At 40.4% G+C, this 22,979-nt stretch overlaps 2 protein-coding genes across 2 annotated transcripts; both read right to left on the bottom strand.

Moving 5' to 3' along the window:
* Window positions 1-2,606: 2,606 nt before the first annotated feature.
* Window positions 2,607-7,916, bottom strand: tmie (transmembrane inner ear). Its single transcript, XM_031865378.1, has 4 exons — window positions 7,636-7,916; window positions 5,159-5,276; window positions 4,201-4,350; window positions 2,607-3,439 (listed from the first exon to the last, which is right to left on the bottom strand). Exons 1-4 carry the CDS (start codon window positions 7,744-7,746, stop codon window positions 3,309-3,311), a joined length of 510 nt encoding a protein of 169 aa, XP_031721238.1. The 5' UTR covers window positions 7,747-7,916; the 3' UTR covers window positions 2,607-3,308.
* A 6,488-nt stretch (window positions 7,917-14,404) lies between these two features.
* Window positions 14,405-22,566, bottom strand: ccdc13 (coiled-coil domain containing 13). The gene is made up of 15 exons (XM_031865447.1): window positions 21,403-22,566; window positions 20,939-21,123; window positions 20,626-20,780; window positions 20,398-20,540; window positions 20,181-20,264; window positions 19,974-20,093; window positions 19,786-19,890; window positions 19,448-19,618; window positions 19,190-19,366; window positions 18,828-19,037; window positions 18,536-18,636; window positions 18,198-18,260; window positions 17,960-18,091; window positions 16,715-16,866; window positions 14,405-16,611 (listed from the first exon to the last, which is right to left on the bottom strand). Exons 1-14 carry the CDS (start codon window positions 21,412-21,414, stop codon window positions 16,755-16,757), a joined length of 1,770 nt encoding a protein of 589 aa, XP_031721307.1. The 5' UTR covers window positions 21,415-22,566; the 3' UTR covers window positions 14,405-16,611; window positions 16,715-16,754.
* Window positions 22,567-22,979: the final 413 nt, after the last annotated feature.

Genomic DNA, 22,979 nt, shown 5'->3' with positions numbered 1-22,979 from the left:
GTGCTAAGCTAAGCAAACTGGCTGCTGTCTGTAGTTACACATTTAACAGACAGACATATGAGAATAGCATTGATTTTTTTTTTTTTTTACATCAAATCTTTAGAAAGAAAGCAATCAAGCGTATTCCCAAAATATCAAACTCTTGCCTAAAATCCTCCGATGATCCCAAAACCTGTCATATAATGCTTATAGAACGATATCTGTGACCTAAAGATAATGTTGAAACAGGTTGCCTGCATGTGGAGATACATGTTCAAAAGCTGTTAAACTTTAGATGATAAGCAGAACCTTCAGCTTCTTCTTTTTATGTATGTCTCATTTCGTTTGTTTTTTTGTTTGTCTTTGATTTTTTTTTAGTTTTTTTTATGAAAAATAAGTTGTCTTTGAGAGTAAAAACAAAGGTTTCCAATGTTACCTTAGGTTTCATGAAAAGTAAAACCTCAAAGCATTTTCAATGCATTTTTGCAGCATTTAAACCCACAGAATTTCCTTCAAAACCATTTTTCCACATAAAAGATGCACCCTCAAAATAAATCAGACTCTAAAATAGCCGACCCCCTAATGTAACTGCCTCTGGCAAGAGTTAACACATTACTTCTGATATAGATCAACAAGAAACATTGGTGTGATTTACACTTCCGCAACTACTGTTAAAACTTTAAAAATAAAATGCAGGACAGACTCAATTGGGGCCAATGGAGCTTTGTTGTTTCTTTTCCAGCAGCAAAGCAAACATTTTCCCGATGCTCTCTATTACAGAGACACTGGAAACACAAACCAAATGACAAACAAACATCACATGTCAAAAGTTGCCGAAGGGGGTCAGAGTGAACCTGAAATAATTTCGGTTTTACTGTGTCGGGTGAATCCAGCGGACTTAAAATACTCAACCAACCATCAGAATGTTTGTGAATAGATTTCTTTGTGTCTTGTGCTTCAGTACTCATGCATTTCTCTTCTACTCATCAGCTCCTTTATGTTGCGTCTTTTTCTTCTTGTTTATTTCTTTATCCGCTAAATGAAGAGCTGGGATTAAATTAAATTAAAAACCCAGACATGTTCCACATTGTTCCAATTTTGGAGTGCTGGTGGACTCCTGTTGTTTCCACACTGTGCATGGTAGTGGAGAAATGAAAGGTTAACATTGCCCTCTACAAAAGGATTCCGCCTTCACTCCTCCACGAAATGTCAAAAGTTCAGCTCAGATGCAATTGGTGGAATTTTTGATAAAATTTGAGGGCACATGGCATTGTGACATTTCCAAAGAAATCACAGTTCAACTTGTAAATGTAACCTCAGTAGTGGTGTTTCTGCCAGCAACAAACTGTCCTACTGATATCTCAAATATTGGCAGCTTTATTCAAGTAAGTTTTCCCTCCTGAGGAACAAAGCGGGACTTGTAACCCGACCAAATTCCTTTTCGCAAGTCCGTCACTCATCAGTCGGCGTGCTATGAACCTCAAATGACCTTTTCCTCGCTGCCCATTCAGAGCTGTAGTGGACAGATGTGTGAGAAATTGAGTTGTTAACAACAACAACAACTGCAGCTGTTTGGTGACACTGACAACTTCGTTAGTAGCAGTAATGTGGAAGCAGCAGGTCTTGATGGCACATTAGGAGGGATTGATCCACAGCTCTGTCTTTTCAGATTTTGTATTTAATTAAATGTTTGTCTGAGTGCTTGTGAGGGAGATGAAGGCAGAGAGATGAAAGGTACAGACTAAGCCTGTGTTTCGTCCTTCTCTTTCTTTGCAGTGTGTAATTTGCAGCAGATATTGGCTTTGAAACTGAAAAGCTTTCCCCTTTTTGTTTTTCGTCCCAGATGCTTTCAACAGCTCGATAATAATGAGGCGGAGAAACTCTCATTGGGGAATTGGAGAGATTCTGCAAAAACAGATTTTACAAGATGCTGCAATGTGAAAAATGTATTCCTGCACACATCACAAAGATACAAGTTGCCATTGATCTTCATTTGTAACATGTAATAATTACCTGCTAAGTTATATTTTGTGATGTTCCAACTGATTGCTTTGAATCTCCAAGTGTTTTCTTGCTTTGCATAGTCAAGGCCTCATGAAAAAAAAATTATAATAATTGCAACGGTTTCTATTAGGAATATAATTTTATGTTCAAAATTTGTTACGACATTCATTGACACCGCTTCTCTGTATGTGGTCATTTGGTTTGTCAGATATTATTGCATATTTCATTTCAGTGTCACCTAAGCATGACATATTCACTGGGGAAAGCAGAAATTTGCATATTGGCTTTACATTTATATTGCATCTTTACACTATTCATAGTTCATATGAGAGCAACTGATAAATATGTTAATCCTCACTCTTTATTATGGCTGCAGTCAGTGTACCTCCCCTTGAGCCCCTCTCCCAGAGCAGTTGATTAGTCATATGTTAATGAAAGAGGGTTAACATATTAGATCAACTCTCTAGACTAAACTGGAGATTGAAGGGATATGGATGCTCTGACGGTAGCTCTAACAAGACCGATGTCAGTTCCTATTTCTCACATTTCACAGCTAGATACACACATAAGGCAACACACCAAATTCCTGAGGGATAGCAAGAGAGAGAGAGAGAGAGCAAGAGAGAGAGACCAGAACATTTAATTACAGATGAGATCAGTGTTCTTGACATCAATAATCATATTCAATCTACACTAACGGGAGATAGTGTGAATGATTTGCTTCATTCAAAGCTAACCTTAGGAGAGCAAACAGGTAGAAACAGACTATAACAGATCACAAACAGCATGCGTTACAATTTTCCCTGCTTGCAGTATTAGCATTTTTTTCTGTCTCATTATTTCTCATAATTGTTATCAAAGTCATATGCTCTTGACGTTTCCATGCAAATATGCACGAAGCAAATAATTATATCATATTTAAAACATCTTAAGAAAGCAGAGCATCTCAAAAATTACAAAAGTGTAAACTACAAAAGGCCAGCTGCACAAAAGTAATTAAATATGCAAAAGCATCACAATCTGTTTTTGAAGCCACATTAACAGTCTTATTTTCTACTGTACATAGTTACTGCTGCACTACTGCGCCACAAAACAATCCTTGGACAGTTCAAATTGTACTAATAAACTTCACAAGTGATGTGGTGAGCAGTTAATGGGAGATGCTTTTCTATTTGCTGGAATTTCTCTTGCGATAGAAATAAGGAAGACCAGATAGATATGGCTGTTGCATGAAGAGGAGCTTAAGGGTGGCCACCAGTGTGTACACTGTGTATTCTAAAGTCACTTAGCCAGGTGGAGAGTCTCAAAGAAGATGAGAGCAGAAATCAGCCTGTCTCTGGCAAGGTGAGGGAGCTGGGTTGCTCCTCGCTGACCCTAACTGCTGAGGGCTGGCTGTTAGCACTTTGAGTTTGGACCTGCTCAGAGACTGTCTCTACTGCAGAAGCACTTGGGGTGGCTGGAAGAAAAATAGTGAGGAAGAGAAGAGAAGAGAAGAGGAAATTTACTACGACAGAGCATAAAACAGAGCAGAAGAATTGAACCAAGTGCAGCAAGTTTTGTGAGGTGAAAAGAGGAGACAGTAAAAAATTAAGACGTTAAATTGCCCTAGGAAAGACGTTATGTAAAAGACAGCTGTCCTCCTAACCAGGGCTGACTGACCACCTGGTGGACCGGGCACTTTCCCATTGGGCCGACACAACTGTCTTTTTTTTTTTTGTCTGACTTGCCCATAAAACAGGTAGATCGGCCTATTGTTTGCGACACTGGGCTAGAGATGATGATAGAGAAACGTGCCTATCTGTCTGCATTAGTCCCGGCCCCACATGCGCTATGAATATGTGTTCTCACTCAGCTGAGAGGTTGAGTCCTGCCGAGTAGAGAGTGAAGACTCGTCTTCACTGTTTGACAAATATAAAATATCTCTAGCGTGTGCTTCTGTGTAAAGCAATCACAGATTGGTCTCAGGAGGTATATTATATTCTATGTGGTTTCCCATTTTCAAACATTTATCTCACATTTTCTCATTTGGAGCTTCCAGCATTTGAAGTTGCTCTGTGCGGCGGGTATTTAAAATAAAAAAACAGTATAACAAGATAAACAAGCAAACATTTCCAAGAAAGAGCTTGTGTATCTCAACTTCTATAATATTATATCTCAACGTAACATTACTAAATGAATATAGTCATATTAATAAATACATTAGAGAGAGGTACTTACATCCTGGGATCTCAGTCAGCTCGTTCAGAGGTGGCACTGTCTCTAATGTGTTGGCGTATTTTTTGGCGGCCAGTCTTTGCGCGTGCCGTGCCTCTATTTCCTTTTTGGTTCTCGGGATTCGACATTTGAATATACAACATAGGGTGATGACTGAAGAAGAGGGAAGGGGGGGGGGGCACAGTTGGCTTATTTGAATAGCACATCATGGTATAGGCCTACACAATTAGGATGGGTTTAATTATCACTTACCCAAATTATATATACAATATACCTTACGTTTTCACTTATCAGTCAAGTTGTAGACATTCATGGTTCCAAGATAATGAGGTCACATTTTTAATTTGTCCGATTTGAGACCAGCTAATTCTTCTCATCAAGCCTGCTAACAGGATAGTGAACATGCTAAACATCAGCATGCTAGCATGGTCAGCATCCAAGCATGTTAGCATGCTGATGTTAGCATTTATCTGAAGGCACCGTTGTGCCTCAGTACAGATGCACGGAGCCGCTAGCATGGCTGCAGACTTGTTAAAATGCATGTATTGGTGTCGAACCAGAAAACTCAACAGATGTAGAGTATGTGTCAAAAACTGAATGAGAAAATATGTGTTTTCCTTATTTGGGTAAACTGGCCCTTTAAGAAAGGCTAAGGCCAGAGATCCTCATAAATTCGTAACAAAGAGAAAGTGTGTCATATACACAATTTCTACTGAGTAAGAGTTTCTCTTCCCTCGTTTTACAGTTGCTGTTTGTATGACTCACTTCTGGAAACACAGAAGTGATCTCCGCCTTTCCTTAATGTTAGCGTCATTATTGCTAATCACACTGTGCTGGATAATCACACCGTGGACGCATAACTGCATGCATCGACATCTTTGGCCTGCAGTTAATTCTCAGGATTTAAAGTCTATTTGAAAAACGGTTTGTGAAGGTGTCAACAAAGCGATTTCATACTGACCAATTGCTAAAACAAACAACGAAAAGATGGCGATGACCTGCCATAACCGCAGCCCCCAGAAAACAACAGACTCTGAGGTGATGGGGTCCGGCTTCTTTGGGGGATCTGTGGGCAAAAGCTGTGGGGGAAAAAAAGAGAGAATGTTGATTGTTTCAGTACCTGCACATCACAAACAGACCATCCTTCACAAACAGGTTTTACACCAAAGAGCAAATCTCAAGGAGGAAATAAGATCTTGGGAGTAACTCAAGCTTCACATCTTCTGCATCATCCTCAGGCAATGTAATGTGTCAGAATTTGTGTAAGATTTTTTTCAGTCACTTCTCTATCTTTCTGACTTTAAGAAAAAATGAATTGATGATAAACTTTGTTTGAATCTAATATACTTATCAGAGTCATATAAAACAATTTATGTATAAAAGAAGCATTTGAAGTCATCTAAAGGGCAATAATTCTAGTTGTGTCACAGAGCCAATACGTTCTTCTTCTTTTAGTTCAATTCCATGAAACTTTATCATCTTACTTTATTGGTATGGTTAACGTATTAATTAAATTTACTATCTATCTAGTTATTTAGTTTAGTTATTTAGTTTTTTCCAAGGCATTGGCAAAATGCTAATAAAAAACAAAAGCTCCAGGTGAAAAGGTCTTTAGCATTTCTTCCACCAAGAAAACAACAACATCAACATAATCTGTGTTTTTTTTTGTGGCTCTCTCCACCTGAATCTCCCCTTACACGACACAAACAAGTGCATAGGCCTATGAATAGGTCTCCGCGCAGACGGAGTAGACTGATTCCCAAACTTTTCCTGCATTTTCCATCCATCAGATAGAGGGATTTCTCCCCTTCTACTCTATATTGATTGCGTGATTGGATAATACATGGTGGTTTTGGAAACTCTATACTTTCGTCCATAAACCAACAAGTGATGGATCAGAAAATGGACCCTTATTACATTTACTGCCTTTATTGATAACACCATTACGTGGTGTAATTGAACAATTTTTCAAGAATAAGCTGATGTAAACACAGATGTAAGTGAATCATTTTTGCTTTGGAAGAAATTTCAGAAGGATGGAAGATTATTTAGATGCATGCCATTCAGGACAACATTTCTTTGAGTTCATGCGAAAGTCAAAAAGAATCAGCAGATGTTACGATAAGCTTTGAATTTGCGCCTTTTCCAACATCTCTGTTGTGCCATGTGAGACTCTCAGCACCAGGGCAAACAGACCTGCTGTTCAGCTGTTTGTTAGACCCAATATGCTTCAGCGAGCCAACGTGCGACATGTGACAGTACAAGCTGTCTTCAGGGCCTCTATACTGTTTGTCTGCTGAGGAGGACACGAGAGGGGCTGAGAACGTGAACAAAGAAGCTGCGAGGAAAAATAGTCTGAGTAAGTTTACACTCGTGTTTGTGCAACTCCCACGGAAGAATTAGCAATGATGGGGATATTTAGCACTTCTCTTAAAGAATTCTTTTGCTTCAAGAGCGATTATATAATGCTAAGTCCTTTCCTCTGGGGCAATTTCATGGGGCAGGATTAGTGGCTATAAGCCTCAAGTTTTCTTTTGGTGGAACAAACAACACAAAATCAGAAGATTACTGACCTCAAGTTACCTCATGTTAATCGTCAAGTACCCACATTTATGACATATTTTTGTTTGTTGGTTGGTTGGTTTGATATTTAACGGCATGGTTGAATATTCTTCCTCAAGTAAGTTTCTGTTTTCCTAAGAAGATCCTTAAGGGACTAATCAAACAAGATTAGTACAATGCGATAGAGGATTAACATCTAAAAATAGGAAAATTACCATTGGGATGCAGGTTTAGTTATGCCACATGTATTAGCAACGGACCAATTACAATTACATTGACTCACCAAAGGATAACATATACAAAGGATATAGGCAATTGTACACCATGTCTAGTATTTAAATTATATGTCTTAAATTTGTTTCTATTTCTTTCTATAATATACAACCACACCTACTGATTCTTTTTAATATAATAAAGGAATGTTTTGTCCTGTCAATGCTGTTCTACACAGTGTACTGTGAAGAAAGTAAGTTGCCTATTTTTCAGGAGCAGAATTATTTTAATAGAAAAGATATCAGCTGTTTTTTTGTAGTCTGATATAGTAGTCGTATTCTCTGCAATGTGACCCCCTTCTCTTCAGCCCAAGAGCACAAAAACAACTTGGCGTACCAGGACGTCATCATCCTCCTGTTTGCTTCGGTATAAACACATGTGGCTCAGCTATTCATGTAAGACATAATGTATCAGGTCTATACATAATGTTCTCTCACTCCTCATTAAGTAACGCAAGAAACAACTCTGGCGACCAAACAACAAGTATGAATCACATAAAGCTACCTTTTAACCGGCAGAACACCTGCACCCTGTCACAGAGAAACCCTCAGGATATTCATGAGGGGAACCTGTGGAGGACATGGTGGTGTGTCGGGCTCTTACCTCGGGATCCGGGACCTGGGAGGACACGGAGGACAAGCACTGAGACAGCAGCAACGCTCCCCAGCCCTGCAGCAGGAGCTGAGGTGGACATACAGGCTGATCCCCAACCATTCTCTCCCACTCTTTCTCCCTGCAGCCACCCTGCCCCCTATCTCCCTCTTCCTCTGCCTCTTCCTCTCTCCTTCTTCCTCTCTGTCTGCCTGCCTGCCCGCACTGCCGCCGTATAGAGGACAGGACCACAATGGCCCTGGGTGATTAATGGTGACTATGGTGCTGTCGGCTTCCTCTCATATTCAGTTGTCTGCTGCTCTGCTCTACTATCTCTTGCCTTTCTCCCACAACACTGTAGAACCCACCAAAGACACACCGGCAGTCACCACTGCAGGCAGCCCCAAAACTGCTCCACTACAGTGCAGGGAGCCAACCCTGCAGTTAGGCTGCATTAATTAATCAATAGACCTGGTGTGGTTTACAGCCAGCTCATCCTGCTGGGGACAGGCAGTTAACACAGTGTGGGGGGATGGGCAGTACAGTTAGCCGTGAGGTTGGCCTGCGCAGGACTGTGAAGCAAATGGCTGTGAGCGTCATCAAGTTTATTGCCTCAGAATCTGGAGTGTGAAAATGCTCACAGCCTCATTACTTCGGTGTGGCAGAATGTGAAGAGCCAACGGTGCTGTGGAATCAGTGTTTCTAATATGCACCCACCTGAGGAAAGAGCAAAAACGTTAAGAGTCAAACTGCTTTGGTTGCAGTCATTTGAATGTAGCTCAGAAATCAAATTTTTGTTTGTTGTTTTTTGGTGTGCAAGGTATACGAGGCTGCTCTCACTTCAGCTCGGGCAGGTAACATTGGAAAAACCGACAAGAGCAAGTCAGATTTAAAAAAAATGATTAAACCAAAAAACCAAGCCCAGCGTTATTTTGCAATGAAAGTAGCTAGCAGCACTAGCTCCAGAGGTTGCTAAATCTAGCGAAAAAGTTGACAAAACTGACAGCCCTTCCCTTCAGGGCTCCCTACAAAGCCACTCCCCTAAAATCATCATTATGAAGGTAACAACAAACACAGCCATTGTTAGTACTCCAAGCTGTCCAGCTAGCAGTTTGTGGAAGATTCTTGTGACAAGCAATGAGTGCATGGGCCGAGTGTGCTCAGGCACAAATACCTTGTCAAAACATTTGATTTACTCATTTCCAGGGATGTAAAGATAATTTCAACAAACATAACAAAAATATTTCTGAATTACAATACCCACTCTTGCTTTAACCGTTGATGTTTCCAGAGATGAGAACAGTATTCTTTCAATCTAAGAAGCCATAGTGCTTCATTACTAGCTCATCTTTAACCTTAAAGAAAAAGCATTGGACTATGCTTGATTTTGAAAATAAAGGTGAAATGTCTCTCAGTCTGCTGAACACTATTGCTCTATCTTCAAGAGACAGGAGGTCCAGTTCGAAGCGGGGTCTAACTAGTTATGTTCGTGGTTTAAACTAGACTATGTCTATGCTGTGTTTTAACTATGTTTTGTTAAATCTGAATCTGTAAACCACCCAGTAGAGCAGCCTCCAGATAAAACAGTGCAAAATATGTATTGGCCAGGTATAAGTACACATCTAAAACAAGGACATCAAAGCGGTACAAGTAGTAGTAAACATAAACATTTAGCTAGATTTAGAAGATGGTGGTGGATCTGTACAGTATATGCATACTTGTATGTTTCTTAAGGCAGAGCTGAAGTCAATAAATATGGATTTGGGCATCATTATGCAACCTCATCCCATCTCGTGAAAGCGTCCAATTTCCACACCTACTGCTATAATAGCCAAACATTATACTGGCTTTATGAGGTTACATAAAGGTTTCAGGTAAATTTACTGCAAACACACAGGCTGAAGCACCCTGCAGAGTGATGCTTTTCCACATGGATTCAAGCATAATGGTCACGTCTCAGGGCAGGTATAAAAGCAGCATATAAAAGACATCTCCGTTAAAAGACACTATGAATGGCCCAGTAATCACCATAGAAACTGGGGCACAATGACTTACATGTATTGATCACGAAGCACACACTTCCAAAAGAGTAGCATACTTGAATCTGACTTCCCTGATGATGATTTATATTGGGTTTTTGGTGGTAATGAGAACCCTTGTCCTCAGCCCTATAGTCGTAAATACTGCAGCTCCCAGTGATTGGCTTTTGTCAGAAGTGTTGGACGCAATCATGACACCAGTACTACATCAATCAAGTCCAAATCATGGAATACAAAAGAGCCTGCTGTGTTGTTCACCCATATGCTCGCACAAAGCTTCGGGTTTTGCTTTATTGTTGTTAAATCTCCTTGCGAAAAGTTCTGCTCCTATCTACACCCTGGCCTTTTCATTTTTTGTATACAATGCAAAACAGAGGGGTGTCAACAATTGGTAATAATCTTTTGTCCTGACATGTATTTGCAATCAGAGGAATTTACCCCCCATTGATAATTATTATTACATGTCTGTTTTTAATTATTCAAATGTTTGAGTGAGTGCATCACTTTTTTTAATCCTAATTCATCATCATGATTCCTACTGTGTGGGAAAATGTATAGTGGCTAAGAGAGTTAAGCATACTGACAATTAAGAAGAAAAAAAACAAGAGATAAAACACAAGAAACAATGAAGAAGATTACTCCGTTGAACAAAATATTCAGAAAAAGCACTGCAAACATATACAAAAAATTAAATTCAAAATCACAAATTTACCTCAGAGGGCTTTATACAAGCTGTACACATGCGACATCCTCTGTCACATCGGCACAGGAACATCCCTTTAACGGGGAGAAAAAAAGGAAGAAACCTTAGGGAGACCAACAGAGGAGGGATCCCTCTCCCATGATGGACAGAAGTGCAATACATGTCATGTGTACAGAATAACATAACAGAGTTACAACACATTCAATGCATATCACAGAAAGTATTCATATGAGAGTAGCAAGCAGAATAATAATGGAAAAATTACGACTACTACTAATAACAGCAGAAGTGGATATAGTAGAATAACAATGATAACAAAAGCAGTGATGGTATCAGCAACAGCAAGCAATGCGACGACTAATAATAATGATAGTACCAGTGGGTGTCAGGCAGGACCACAGCAGGAGGCAAGACCATGGTCCATATATAACCACGATCCATGGAAACCTGCGAGGTGAAAAAGCACAAAGACTCCAGGGAAGAAGCAAAGTTAATTATGTGCATTAATAGGACATGGATTCATACAGAAGGAGAGAGAGAAGAGGAGAGAGGGGCTCAGTGTATCCAACGAAGTCCCCCGGCAGTCTAGGCCTATAGCAGCTTATCTAGGGGCTGGTCCAAGGCAAACCTGAGCCAGCGCTAAGTACAAGCATTATCAAAAAGGAACGTTTTAAGCCTACTCTTAAATGTGGTGAGTGTGTCTGCCCCCCCGACTGAAACGGGAAGCTGGTTCCACAGAAGAGGAGCTTGATAACTGAAGGCTCTGGCTCCCATCCTACTTTTTAAGACTCTAGGAACGACAAGTAACCCTGAATTTAGGGAGCGCTGCTCTCTAGTAGGGTAATATGGTACTATAAGCTCCTTAAGATATGATGGTGCCTGACCAATTAAGGCTTTGTAGGTGATATAGTGACTAATTCCAGCAACTAGCCACTTGGCTGTGTGCGGGAGAAGATCGTGTTCTTTACTCGCTTCAATAAAGAGATTCCAGGCTCTTTCACTTTTGTGTGAGGTTCCGTTTAATTAGAATTTACGTTTACAGCTGATACGATATGATGTAACTTATCTTCCTGGTCTCCCTCTGGTGTGTCTTGCGTGCGGTGAAAACCGTGTGATCTCCCAGTCACCCATGCATCATTAGCTGTCTGTTGCACCTGTGCCCCATATACCAATCACCTGCCACACTAATCCACACTGCCACCCGTGGTCAACCCGAGGTAGGCTCCCAATACAAACAGATACAATACACAGACATAAGTAATGGCTCCTACAGGTGAGGAGAAGGATTTTAAATTCTATTCTTGATTTTACAGGGAGCCAGTGCAGAGAAGCTAATACAGCAGTAATATGATCTCTTTTCTTAGTTTTTGTTAGTACATGTGCTGCAGCATTCTGAATCAACTGGAGAGATTTAAGAGACCTATTAGAGCAGCCTGATGATAAGGAACCCATGCAGCTAAAATAAATATGCTGCAGAGACTACACTATTTATTTTTTTATAAATTCTATGAGAAAGATGGATGCATGCTTGAATCTAAACTAAACAGAATTATCTCTCTTGGTATTCTTCTTCATGTCTTGGTCAAGAATGGGTTAAGATGGACATCTTCAGGCATCAAACACGGAAGGTGAAATCACTTGTCTGATTGTACCACTGGATGCCTTTTGACTCGCTGTATTACTAACATTGAGTGTTTGATATTTTGGCCCTATGGCCGTCTGATGAGCTAGATTCTGTTTGATAGAAAAAACACACTTGGAGCCATTAATGTCTGGTATCAGTGGGTAGAAGACAATTAAGGTGGTAGAGCTTAGGGCCTGGACATGCGCGGTGTATAAAGCAGAATTGCAGACTATCTTTAGTGTCAGTAATCAGTTATATAAGAAAAATAGGCAGAAACAGCTAACAGCGTGTTCAGGATGCAGCAGCTGACAGATATAAACAAACCATTATGTACATTTCTAAATTGAGTGGGACTGTGTTATAATAATGTAACTCATTTAGGATCGTCAGCTTCAAAACATCTTGAAATACATGAGCATCTTGTTATCTCCGACTAGGCTCAGCCTGAGGAAATGATGTGCTCCTGTGTGCGTGTACGTGCATCTGTCCATCTGTCTGTCCATGCTCAATCTCGCACACTATTGGACCCAGAGGACCCATTATTGTTGGTGCTCACTTATGACCGTATCCTTAAGGACCTCTCGTGATTAAGAGAAGAGCTTGAAGACGTGCGCTTGAAAAACACATTTGATACCACACATTTGTGGTTTGTATTCATTTAACCAAACATTACAGCAGATGGATCATCTGCGCTCTACGGAGTGAATTTTCTGGTTGGGTCTGATAATATATGGTTGCATATAACCTTAATTAGCGCTCTATGTGAAGACAGTACGTGAGCCTGTGCAGACAAAATGTGCACCCATTAAGTATGAATCATCGCATGAGGTTGTTGTGTCAAGACAAAGCTTCACGCATTGATATTCATAAAGTATGAGCAGACATTTCTCTGTCAGCCTCCTGGGGCTTCGAGGTGGCTCAGGTGGGATGTCATTCCCTTTCGTCTCTCCCAATTATTTCTGTCTCTCTGTACTGTGAACTATCAAATTAAGGTAGAACAAAACAAAAAACAAAAAAACAGTAGCCAGTGATCAGGGGTGCTCATGCACACATCTCCAGGAGGAAGGAGATTCCACTGGCAGTGATCATATTTGTGAGCACGATGTGAAAGCCATTGTGTCAGCACGTGTTAAGGGACTTGATAAAACAACTGTGTTCTTCCAGGGACTTGCACTCACGGTTGCTGAGACATAAAGGATATCCAACACCGGTGATCACGGACACACATGGCAGAACAGATGATTCAAACACCCAGCTCTGGAATAGTTTTACTACAAATAAATACTGTTCGACAAAATGTACACAATGTATGTTGAATTAAAACAAAGCTGCCTTTTATTTATTTATTTTTGCCACAAATGTCATCAGATGTGAGACGGAGGGTTTCCTGAAGAAACTGATTATTTTCGATTTTCCGGAAAGCAATTAAATTGTAGAGTCAAGAGTCACAGCTCGGTTACTACAGCGATGCTCTTTGAACTGTTGTCTTACAAAGTCTCTCAGTAGAAAAAATACAGCTAGAATATTCATGTAACGTCACCACCATAATATATTCTTGTACTTTTTGTCTAATATCTGATTCAAATAGACAATACAGTCTCTACAAGAACAATGCTACTGTATCATTATTGTATTTATTTACTCTTTCGTTCATCACTATCAGAAGCAGGGAGATTGCGTTCTATTGGTTTATTCACGAGGTCATCATAATGGCATTTGAAGTGTACTGTATTAAATGGATATAGCACAGCATTGCTTTGTACAACAGAGTAAGCTCACACTAAAACCCTATTGCAGAACAATACCCACATCATTGCGGGACAATAACGGGTCACTGACTGTCAGGAAAACACATCAGAAGTGGTTGATATGCAGTGCATGACTAACCACACTGCATTCTAGTGATGCCATCTTGCTGAAATGAACAAAAAGACTAAAGCACGCAATGTTGACATGATACCTGACTGCACCAGGCAGAGTTTGTCCACTGGCAAACTGCAAACAAAGCCAAAAACAATTCTACTCATGCTGCATACTTTGATCAACATTTCAATTGTGTTTAAAAAAGAAAAAAGGCTTTGCAGCTGTCTCAGTAAAGATAACAGCTCATTACTTTATTTCTACTTACTGTAAATGAGCACATTAGGACACCGCTGCTTATTTTCTTTCCATTACATGTAAATGAGAGGCACTAGGAGATGAATGGACTCATAGAGGCACAAACCGTTTTCTGGCCTGAGTTAAGTTCACAGATCCCTCGTATACTGATGGCTAACTTTAACCTCTGCGTTCACGGCTCCACTATTTACTTTAGTTTCTGGATGCAGTCAATGGTCTGCAGGAAGCATTGGTCCAGAACGAGGGAATACCTCTGAGGAGAAGGATGGAGAAAGGAGTCATTCAAACCTGGAATGACAAATAGGTGAGGCTGTTTACGTATGCTGTGTTTACATAAGTTTGTGTTTGGTTTGGTGGGTTATTGGGCATTTTGGAATAAATCTACACCTTTCTGCGTAATACAGCTACATAAAACCAGGTTAAAATTGTTTGGTGGAACGTAATTTATTTGAAAGTGATGACACTCTTTAATGACTGAAGTCAACAACGGCAACATTGGTTTTTCACTGAAATTACACAGTAAAATGAATATTGAACATGCAGCAACGAGCTCTATTTAAAAGCGAATGGCTTGTAATATTGGCCTTCCTAACACCTACCACAAAAATAGCTTCAGATTACACATTTGGGAAAATATTGTACATGCCCACAAAAACTGACAAAACATTTTTATGTGAGGTTTTGTTAAGGCAGATTTTTCTAAAAACAACGAAACAACATAACACTAAATTAAACATTTTCCCTGGAGTTGGATGCAGTTGGGGACCATGACATGCGTTTGCTCCATCAACACCCTTTCTGACACACATTTCTACATTCGATATACATATTTGGCAATCGTGCGGTAGCCATATGATATCTCATCTGTTCCTCCAATGACACATCTCACTCGACTACATTAAAGGGTACCTCACCTTCTATCCAGGAGGTATTCAACACAGGCTGTTTTTTGTTACTCTGAGCATAAAGGCTTTCTTCATCACTTCCAAACTCTGATATTTTTGTCTTGTGGCACTTTCTCGCTCAGTCCAATGGGGACCTGCCAATCTCCCACAGGGTACTGGAAGAAATAGTGCGGTATTTGAAGCAGCACACTAACTCAGCCATGCTTTTAAATTAAGCGTGATGTGGAGGGAGAGGAGGGTGAGAAGGGTGAGGAGGGGGAGGGGAGGGGGGCGGTGGTTATGCTAAAAATCCTTTTGGCTACTTTGGGAGAAAATAACTCGGATGTTAGTATGAATGCAGAGACTCCCACCAGGCTGCGCATATCCAGACAACCTTTGGACTAGGGAGCTAAGATCGCATACTGTACATACGTGTGACATGCTCTGGGGAGTGTGTGGAGGACTACAGTGGGAGTTTGTGCAGCTTGAGCCCGCATTAATTTTCAACCACTATTCCCACACAGCTGGTTTCAAGTCAGAAATGATTAGCAGTAATATTTGAAAGGATGGTTACAGTTGTTGGGAACTTAACTTTGGTGTTTACTATTTGGCTTGGCCTGTCACACATTTATGTAGCCATCTGGAGCCAAATAAAATTCAAAACTCTAAGAAAAGGTCATAGCCATGAATGTAAACAACATATTCCAAACATTTGGTCAAGATGTGGTTCCCCTTTCATTGATTGAATTTGATGTTTCATTAGCTTACAAAAATACTTTAAAAACAGACATTGTTGCTCTCTTAACCTGTAATGCACATAAGGTTACCAGCAGAGGAAAATACATACATAGATTTAACCAAATGTGACATTGACATTTATAAAACAGCAAGCAGACAAAATCAGCATCAAACATTTCTGTCATCGGTAGGAACACTTGTCTGATGCCATCAGGGTTAAGCTGAAAGCTCTGTACTCAAGCAGTTACTGAAGTTGCCGAAACGCACCAAGGAACCAACACAAACTGTCTTTGAGGGTTCAAATGGGGAAAAAGAGCGAGCTCCGTATGATGTCTGTGTGGCAGACGAGGGGAGCCTGTTTCCTGCAGGCTGCTGTTTGTCACATCTGACAGGAGAAGGTAATAGGGCTCAGCTGGACATGAGGTTGAGCAGGAACCAACCAGTTCCCCTGGTTAGTGTCTAGTCTGCGCTGGCACAGAGCCTGCAGGAAAACATGCTTGGCTTGTCTCATCACGTCACTGCAGAGCTGCAGGTCATGGTGGAGAGTGCTCTTCAGCGATGCCCTCAGCACCTCTGTATTCCTCCAGCTAAGTGGCCAGCCGGGACACAACATACACGAGCAACGTAAACATATCTGTGCAGCCTAAACACGAGGGTTGGAATGAGCAATAGACCATTGCCAAGCATCAGTATTTCTGTCGTCTGGTCAAAATCAAAATTCTTGCTTGTTTTCAGGTAAGACAGCTACAGCGTCGTCAGAGCTAGAAATGCAATGCTTACAAACGATTTGTTGCAGTCTTTTCAGTTTGTCTATTTAGTTCTCGTTGCTCAGCAACTCCTGCCATCCCAAGGGACGATGCTCAGATCCAGAGTCGTGATAGCCTGAAGCGAGACAGAGATGTGTCAAATTGAGTCAGAAAATTGCAAAAAAAAAAAGAGAAATTGGAAAACCTCCTTGGCATTGTCACATCACACTATCACTGACCTTGGATTAGCAGTTCTCCCGTTGCTACTTGCAAAAGTCCTTACTTTGGATCCAATGTTGTCTTCTCCAGCTGCTGCTCCATCACTACCCTGCAGCATCCCTCCTGATACTTCTGTTCTGCCTCCCAGAACCTCTGGTTCATCTCTTTCCCTCTGGAAAATTCAAGCTCCGACAGTTAGAATTTAGTTGAAAAATTATACTATTCCTCTTGATGTTGACTGTAAAGATGGACTTCAGGTGGACATAGACAAATAAAAGTATAAATTCACTTACTTACTTACTTACTGAATAATAAAATTGATAAAGTAACTCACAATATATAACTTTTGCAATTATTAATTAATGACATAATCAAATTTTACATGTTGTAATGTTATGTGATTGTAGTGAAGAAAAGGGTAGAAAGTTACTTTGATTTAATTTCTGCTACAAGCGACGCTTAGTTTAGAATTTGAATTCTAATACTAACTCTTGGTTTCCGTGCACCATGATTTTAACTGAATACATAAATAAAAAGAACCCAGAACTGGTGGAAACAACCCTGCAATGCTCAGAAAGAAATAACAAATGTGCGTGGCCTTGAAATGACTTTTTACAATGGACTACAAATGAATAGAATATTTTAGTGGTGCAGCATTGTAGCATCCCCGAACACCTTATTAGAAAGGCAATTTTGATTACTGTGACACTCATAAAACATCAAAACAACCGAATAGCATCTCAAGGGTTCAGTGCTCCTTGTGTGAATCATTAAACAGACCTGCAAACAACCTCTCAGCTCACGGACGCTGACACTTCTGAAACTGTGATGCATTCTGTTATGCTTTTGTTGTGGCAGTCTTTCACGAGCAGCACAACATCAGTCTTTTAAATAGAGAGCCTAGCTTTGGATCATTTACACGATAAATAGTCCTACATAATCATCTTTGATAAAGACAAGAGCCAACAACAACATGATAATGGTGTGCTGTTATCTAAGTAATGTCTGAGTCCATCCTCAGCGAGAAAGGTAGCAGAATGAAAAAGGCCCTACTTTTGAGGACTGTTCATGGCGAGTGCTGCTGGTACGAAGCACTAACATGTTTTGATATTTTGTCAGAATCAATATAGCAATTATTTTAAAGTTACAATGAAGTGATGAACTGAATTTCAACAAACACGTACAACAAAAAACTGTACCACTGACAGTTTAAAATTGAGAGTAAAAAATTGGAGGAAAAAAACGATGTTTTCAGCGTATATTACTTTGTCTGCAGGACTTGAACCATCTCAAGGAGCCGGTCGTTCTGCCCGCAGAGGAGTTTGTATTCATTACACTGGGTCATCAGAGAGCTCACATCAGCTGAACAGTGTGGACATCTTGAAGAACTTGGGTCCCTTGGAACAAAATGATGCAACATTTGAACATATTTTTTTGCGGTGCATGAATTGATGTGTAACAGTGCAGGAAATGTACAAATAGAGCAGCTTGATGTGCACTTACTTGAATTCTATACTGCTCCCCACAGCAGGCAGCACCAGTTTATGACCAAATTTAGAAATTGAACTGAAAAAAGTTGACAGACAGTCAAGCTAACAGAAATCCATCTCGGGCAAAAACTGTGAGGCATCAACCAAATTCAATAACTTGTTCACTAAAAGTCCCGCAATAGCCAGAGTGGATTTTTAACTGTAATTTTGCCGGACAAGATGCCTTAGAACCCAGTTTTACTGTAACAGCTGGCAGAGGAGATAAGTTTCTGATGTAAAGACAAGATGTGTCACTGACTGCATGAAGTAATATCATATATATTCATACACGATTACAATCATCCCACGTACCCTGAAGATGTTATCCTCTTGTTAATGTCTCCCTCTTCAGGGGTGAATCCTGAACTGCAAATTGTTGTCTTGAGGCTGGACTGTCTCTCCGCTCCCTCTTCCTGCAACAGCAGCACACACACCTTTAATGGCTTAGCCAAGCATTGAATATGAATGACAAAAGCATAAGCAGAAAAGTTTGAATGGAAAAATAACTTTTCAATTAATCTGACTGTTGTGAAGTCGAATACAACATTATTATTGCTGGGGTCATTTCGATGATTTTGCCTTTTTTTTGTGTTGTTTTTTTTACCTTGACAGAGAGCTGCTGGATCTCCTGCTCTAGCTCTTTGATCCTGGCCTCTCTTTCAGCAACTGTCTGCTTAAGCTCCTGGATGAGAGCGCTGTGCGCTGGAGGCTCACTGCTCAGCGGCTGTCTCGGGCTCCTCTGGGTCTCCTTGCTCCGCACGTTCTGCTGCTGGCCGAGCCGTCTCAGCACCTCCTGCATCTGAGTCTGCTGCTTCTGCAAGAGGTACAAGAGGGGATTAGTGCTGAGAGCAATGTAATAGAGTCTGTGGCTCCTGGCTTCTGTAAAATTGATATGCACATACACACAATTTCCGTGTGTACACATAATAGAAGATACACCAAGTGTATAACATGTTTTCTCTTTACCAGCAGAGCATCCACAAGCTCATCATCATGTTTACCCTTCTCCAGGAGGGTGGAGATCTGGCCCTTCAGAGATTTCATCTCGGTAGACAGAGATTTGTTCCTGGCTTTAGACGCGTCTAGCTTTTTCTTCACGTCCTCGTGGTCCTTCAGGAGGGCCTCATAGTCCACTGAGATCCTCTGTTCAGATGTGGAGCAAAAAGCAGGGCCTCGTCAGCAAATTCATTTCGTTCGATTAATTTACAACCATTGCATACACACCTCGTATGCCTCCCTCTTCTCCTTCTCGATGGTGCGGATGTAGCTGAGGTTCTTGTCTTGTGTAGGGGTTTTCTGAAGGACCCCCATGCCCAGAAACTCTTCCTCTTCACTCAGGACACTAGGTTGTCTTCGCTGAGTCGACAGGTTCAGCTGCTGCTCCAGATCCCGCACCTGTTGCACAATACCCAGTTTTGTTCATGGGGAATTCAGGTGTTTGTTTTATATGTCTGCTATCTTATATTAGTTACTTTGCTAAGCACTTTATTAACTAACTGTAAGGAACTTGATAACCTTATCTGGGAAGCACTTCATGACTTAAATTATAATTTTTGGCTTACCCTCGTCTGAAGAGCCAATATCTGCTGAGAGCGACCTCTGAAACTCCCAGGGCAGCTTAGTAATTGGTGAAAGCTGACCTCCTCTCCAATCTCACTGATCAAAACCTACAACGACAGTAGCAGTTCATATTTTGGTACACAGACGTCTGTGATGATTCTTGAGGGAGGGAAAAAAAAAAAGCTTCTACCTTCTGAGCTACTTTCAACTCCTGTTTGACAGATTGAACCTGGTTGCGGTACTCAGTCACTTTCAGCTGGGCGGCAGCTAATTTCTCCTGCAGAGATTTCATTGCTGGATGTTCCAGCTTCTGTAAACAGATGGATGAGTTTCATTAAAGCTAGTAAGAAATGCAAATACAATTTTGGTGAGTGTGAATTTTCACGTCATAAATTACCTCACAGTCTTCAGACGACCTCTTATTCTGTGACTTTGTATCAAACGTTTGCCCCGGTGAAGAGTGCACCAAAGCCACCTGCAGCTATAGAACAAGACATCTTTGTTCAAGCAAATGTTTATAGTTTGAAACAAATCGTGAACCTCTGTGTGCTGAAATGATGAACATCCATCCACAAATCAAATTAAATGACACACCTAACGCAAAACTTTATTACCTCTTTCTCAAGCTCTTTGACTCTGTTGCTGTTTTGCTTGGATTTGATCTTTTCTCGCTCAGTTTCAGCAGTTAGCTCTCTATTCTTCTTGGACAGCTCAACAATCTTGGTGGCTGCGATATCACCCGCCAAGCCCGATGTGCCTATGAATGGATGAGTGGATAAGTCACGAGGAAGCTGTGATGTAGCTATAACGTCACTGTGGGTGCAGAGACGTGGTATTTATACCTGCTAAAACCAGTCGCTCTTCTTCTCTTTTCTTCTTCAGGTGTTTTATTTCAAAATCCTTCTCACTCAGAAGTTTGAAGAGCCGACCATTTTCGTCCTTCAACTCCCTCAGCTGGTCCAGCAAAATCAGATTTTGATTCTCATCCTGGAGAAGTCTATAGGGAGGTGTTGCATTGATTAATAAAGTCAAAAACATGATTATTAACAACATATTTCCAGAGAATGTTTGCTTATTTATATCTTTTGTTTTATTAATAAAGCATAAAAACAATTTAAGCTGAAAAATATATATTTTAGCCTTTGTAAAACTCACCTGTGTTGGAGATTGTCTGCCTGAATACCTTGATGAGAAAGATCCAAATCATCCTGGCCAACACTGACATCAAGCCGATCCGGTTCTTTCTTCTTCTTTCTATCCAGTTTTCTTTTCTCCTGCTGTTTTTGTAACGCTTGGAACTGAAGCCGCAAGTCATTCAGTTCATCATCATGCTCCATAATCTACGGTTTGTAGCATAAGGAATACAGATCAACTCGTAAAAATTAAAAAAATGACAGAGGAAGTCAATGTTGTGACTAAATATTGTGTGGGATTTTATTTATAGTAAGATAGTGGATACATGGAGATTCCCCTGGATTTGAAGGCTGCTTTGCAGTTGAGGAATGAAAATAACCCTTAAAGTAGCTTAACCAGCGTGTCAATCTTAGCTCCACCATTACTAACATGTATTCTATTATATAGCTTATACGTTAAGGTTGTATTTAGAGGAAATAGCTCACCAAGTCATTCATCCAAGTACCGCCGTCGTAAACAAATTAGAGGCTGTTTTTGCACCGCATGGTTTTGTAACGTAGAAGAAGAGACTGTGCGGCAGCTTCCTCACTGATTGCGACGCTACTGTATCCATAGAAACGGCACTCCCAAGACTTGATATAAGATCTCGCGAGAGTAAGAGTGTAGCCGTTTGGGCTCAGACGGTCACGACCAGTGCACTGGTCTGTAACGAGAGTTCAATGTTTTTCAACACGTGTCGAAATGTGTCATTTAAATTGAAGAACTGCGAGTGTGCTGTCCGTCAGTGGTTTACTAATTATGTGTATAATTGTCTTAGAAAATTAAATGAGGCGGTAAATGAAAATTAAGTAGCAAACAATTAACAGCAACAGGTGAAATGCATCTTGGCTGATTGGAGAACCATGCCTTGCTAAACATGTGTTTTCCAGCATTTAATATGTGATGGTAACTGTTACATTCGGTTTTGCAGTTTTGAATATATTTAAACATAAGCACAGATAAAAAGTTAAAATATTATATTTATTTTTTCTTCCCAGAAACCTCTGCAAATGAGAAACTTGTTTAAAATAAATCACCTCGAGGCAAACAAGTGTTAGAAAACTTGCCAAAATCCATCAGTAAAGTGCGAGTATAATAATATTTATCATATGGGAACATAAAAACTAGTCAAACCTTTACTATTGGGCAGTGTCCTACATGACAACAAGAGGGCGACAAAGCAGCTTTTATCAAACGCTTTTATAGACTAACTTTAGGGGGGTTCTTACTCAGTCTCCATCATGAATGCCAAATACACATTACAGTACATTCCTTTTGTTGAATCAATTTGAAAGATACTGTCTGTAGGTGGATTCAATCCATGTTTAAAACGCCCATCAATGTTATGTCCTTAGTTATAGTCTACACTAAAAACAGAAAAGTAAAAATACTAGTTCTCATTTTGATGGTGAATCCCTTGGAAGCTTTTCAAGTACACCATTAATCCCACAAACCTGGTTTGGAGGGAAGGAACAACCTGAAGGATGCTGATTTGGTCTGATTGTGTTGTATGAGTGATTAAAGCTGATTGGCTTAGTCATGCTTACACACACACACACACCCTCAGGTGTTACAAACACACTCATGTAATCTGATGAATAGCAGTTAGCGCAATAGCACTCACAGAATGTCCAAAGTCACAATGACACAGCATTGTGGAGCATCCTGCCACCTGCAGTTGATGTGATGGTACTTCACATATTCGGTTTTGCTGTTTGAATATATTTATCATAAGCACAGATCAAAAGTTAAATACAATTTCTCTCGTTTTTTTCCAGAAACTTCTGCAAAGGAGAAATCTGTTGAAAGAAAATCACCTCGAGGCAAACAAGTTAGAAAACTTGCCATAATCCATCAGTAAAGTGTGGGTACAATAGTATTTATCATATGGGAACATAAAAACTAGTCAAACATTTACTATTGGGCAGTGTCCTACATGACAACAAGAGGGCGACAAAGCAGCTTTTATCAAACGGCCAAAGGTAAATAGACTAACTTTAGGGGGGTTCTTACTCAGTCTCCA

The sequence above is a fragment of the Anarrhichthys ocellatus genome, unplaced genomic scaffold (assembly GCF_004355925.1).
Source record: "Anarrhichthys ocellatus isolate YVR2014 unplaced genomic scaffold, GSC_Weel_1.0 scaffold32, whole genome shotgun sequence".
Classification (NCBI taxonomy): domain Eukaryota; kingdom Metazoa; phylum Chordata; class Actinopteri; order Perciformes; family Anarhichadidae; genus Anarrhichthys; species Anarrhichthys ocellatus.
Note: the sequence above shows the minus strand (reverse complement) of the source record. Positions and strands in the feature narration are given on the sequence as shown.

Bases quoted from the DNA above. Each gene is read 5' to 3' on its own strand.
- tmie (XM_031865378.1), bottom strand. From the start codon at position 7,746: ATGGTTGGGGATCAGCCTGTATGTCCACCTCAGCTCCTGCTGCAGGGC. The intron at 4,351-5,158 runs GTCAGTATGAAA...CCTCTTCTTCAG, and splicing joins GTTGTTTGTTTTAGCAATTG to TCATCACCCTATGTTGTATA. The intron at 3,440-4,200 runs GTAAGTACCTCT...TTTTTCTTCCAG, and splicing joins GCTGACTGAGATCCCAGGAT to CCACCCCAAGTGCTTCTGCA.
- ccdc13 (XM_031865447.1), bottom strand. The intron at 19,891-19,973 runs GTAGAAGCTTTT...CTGTCGTTGTAG, and splicing joins AGTTGAAAGTAGCTCAGAAG to GTTTTGATCAGTGAGATTGG. The intron at 19,038-19,189 runs GTAAAGAGAAAA...TACCTCTTGCAG, and splicing joins AGCTTGTGGATGCTCTGCTG to AAGCAGCAGACTCAGATGCA.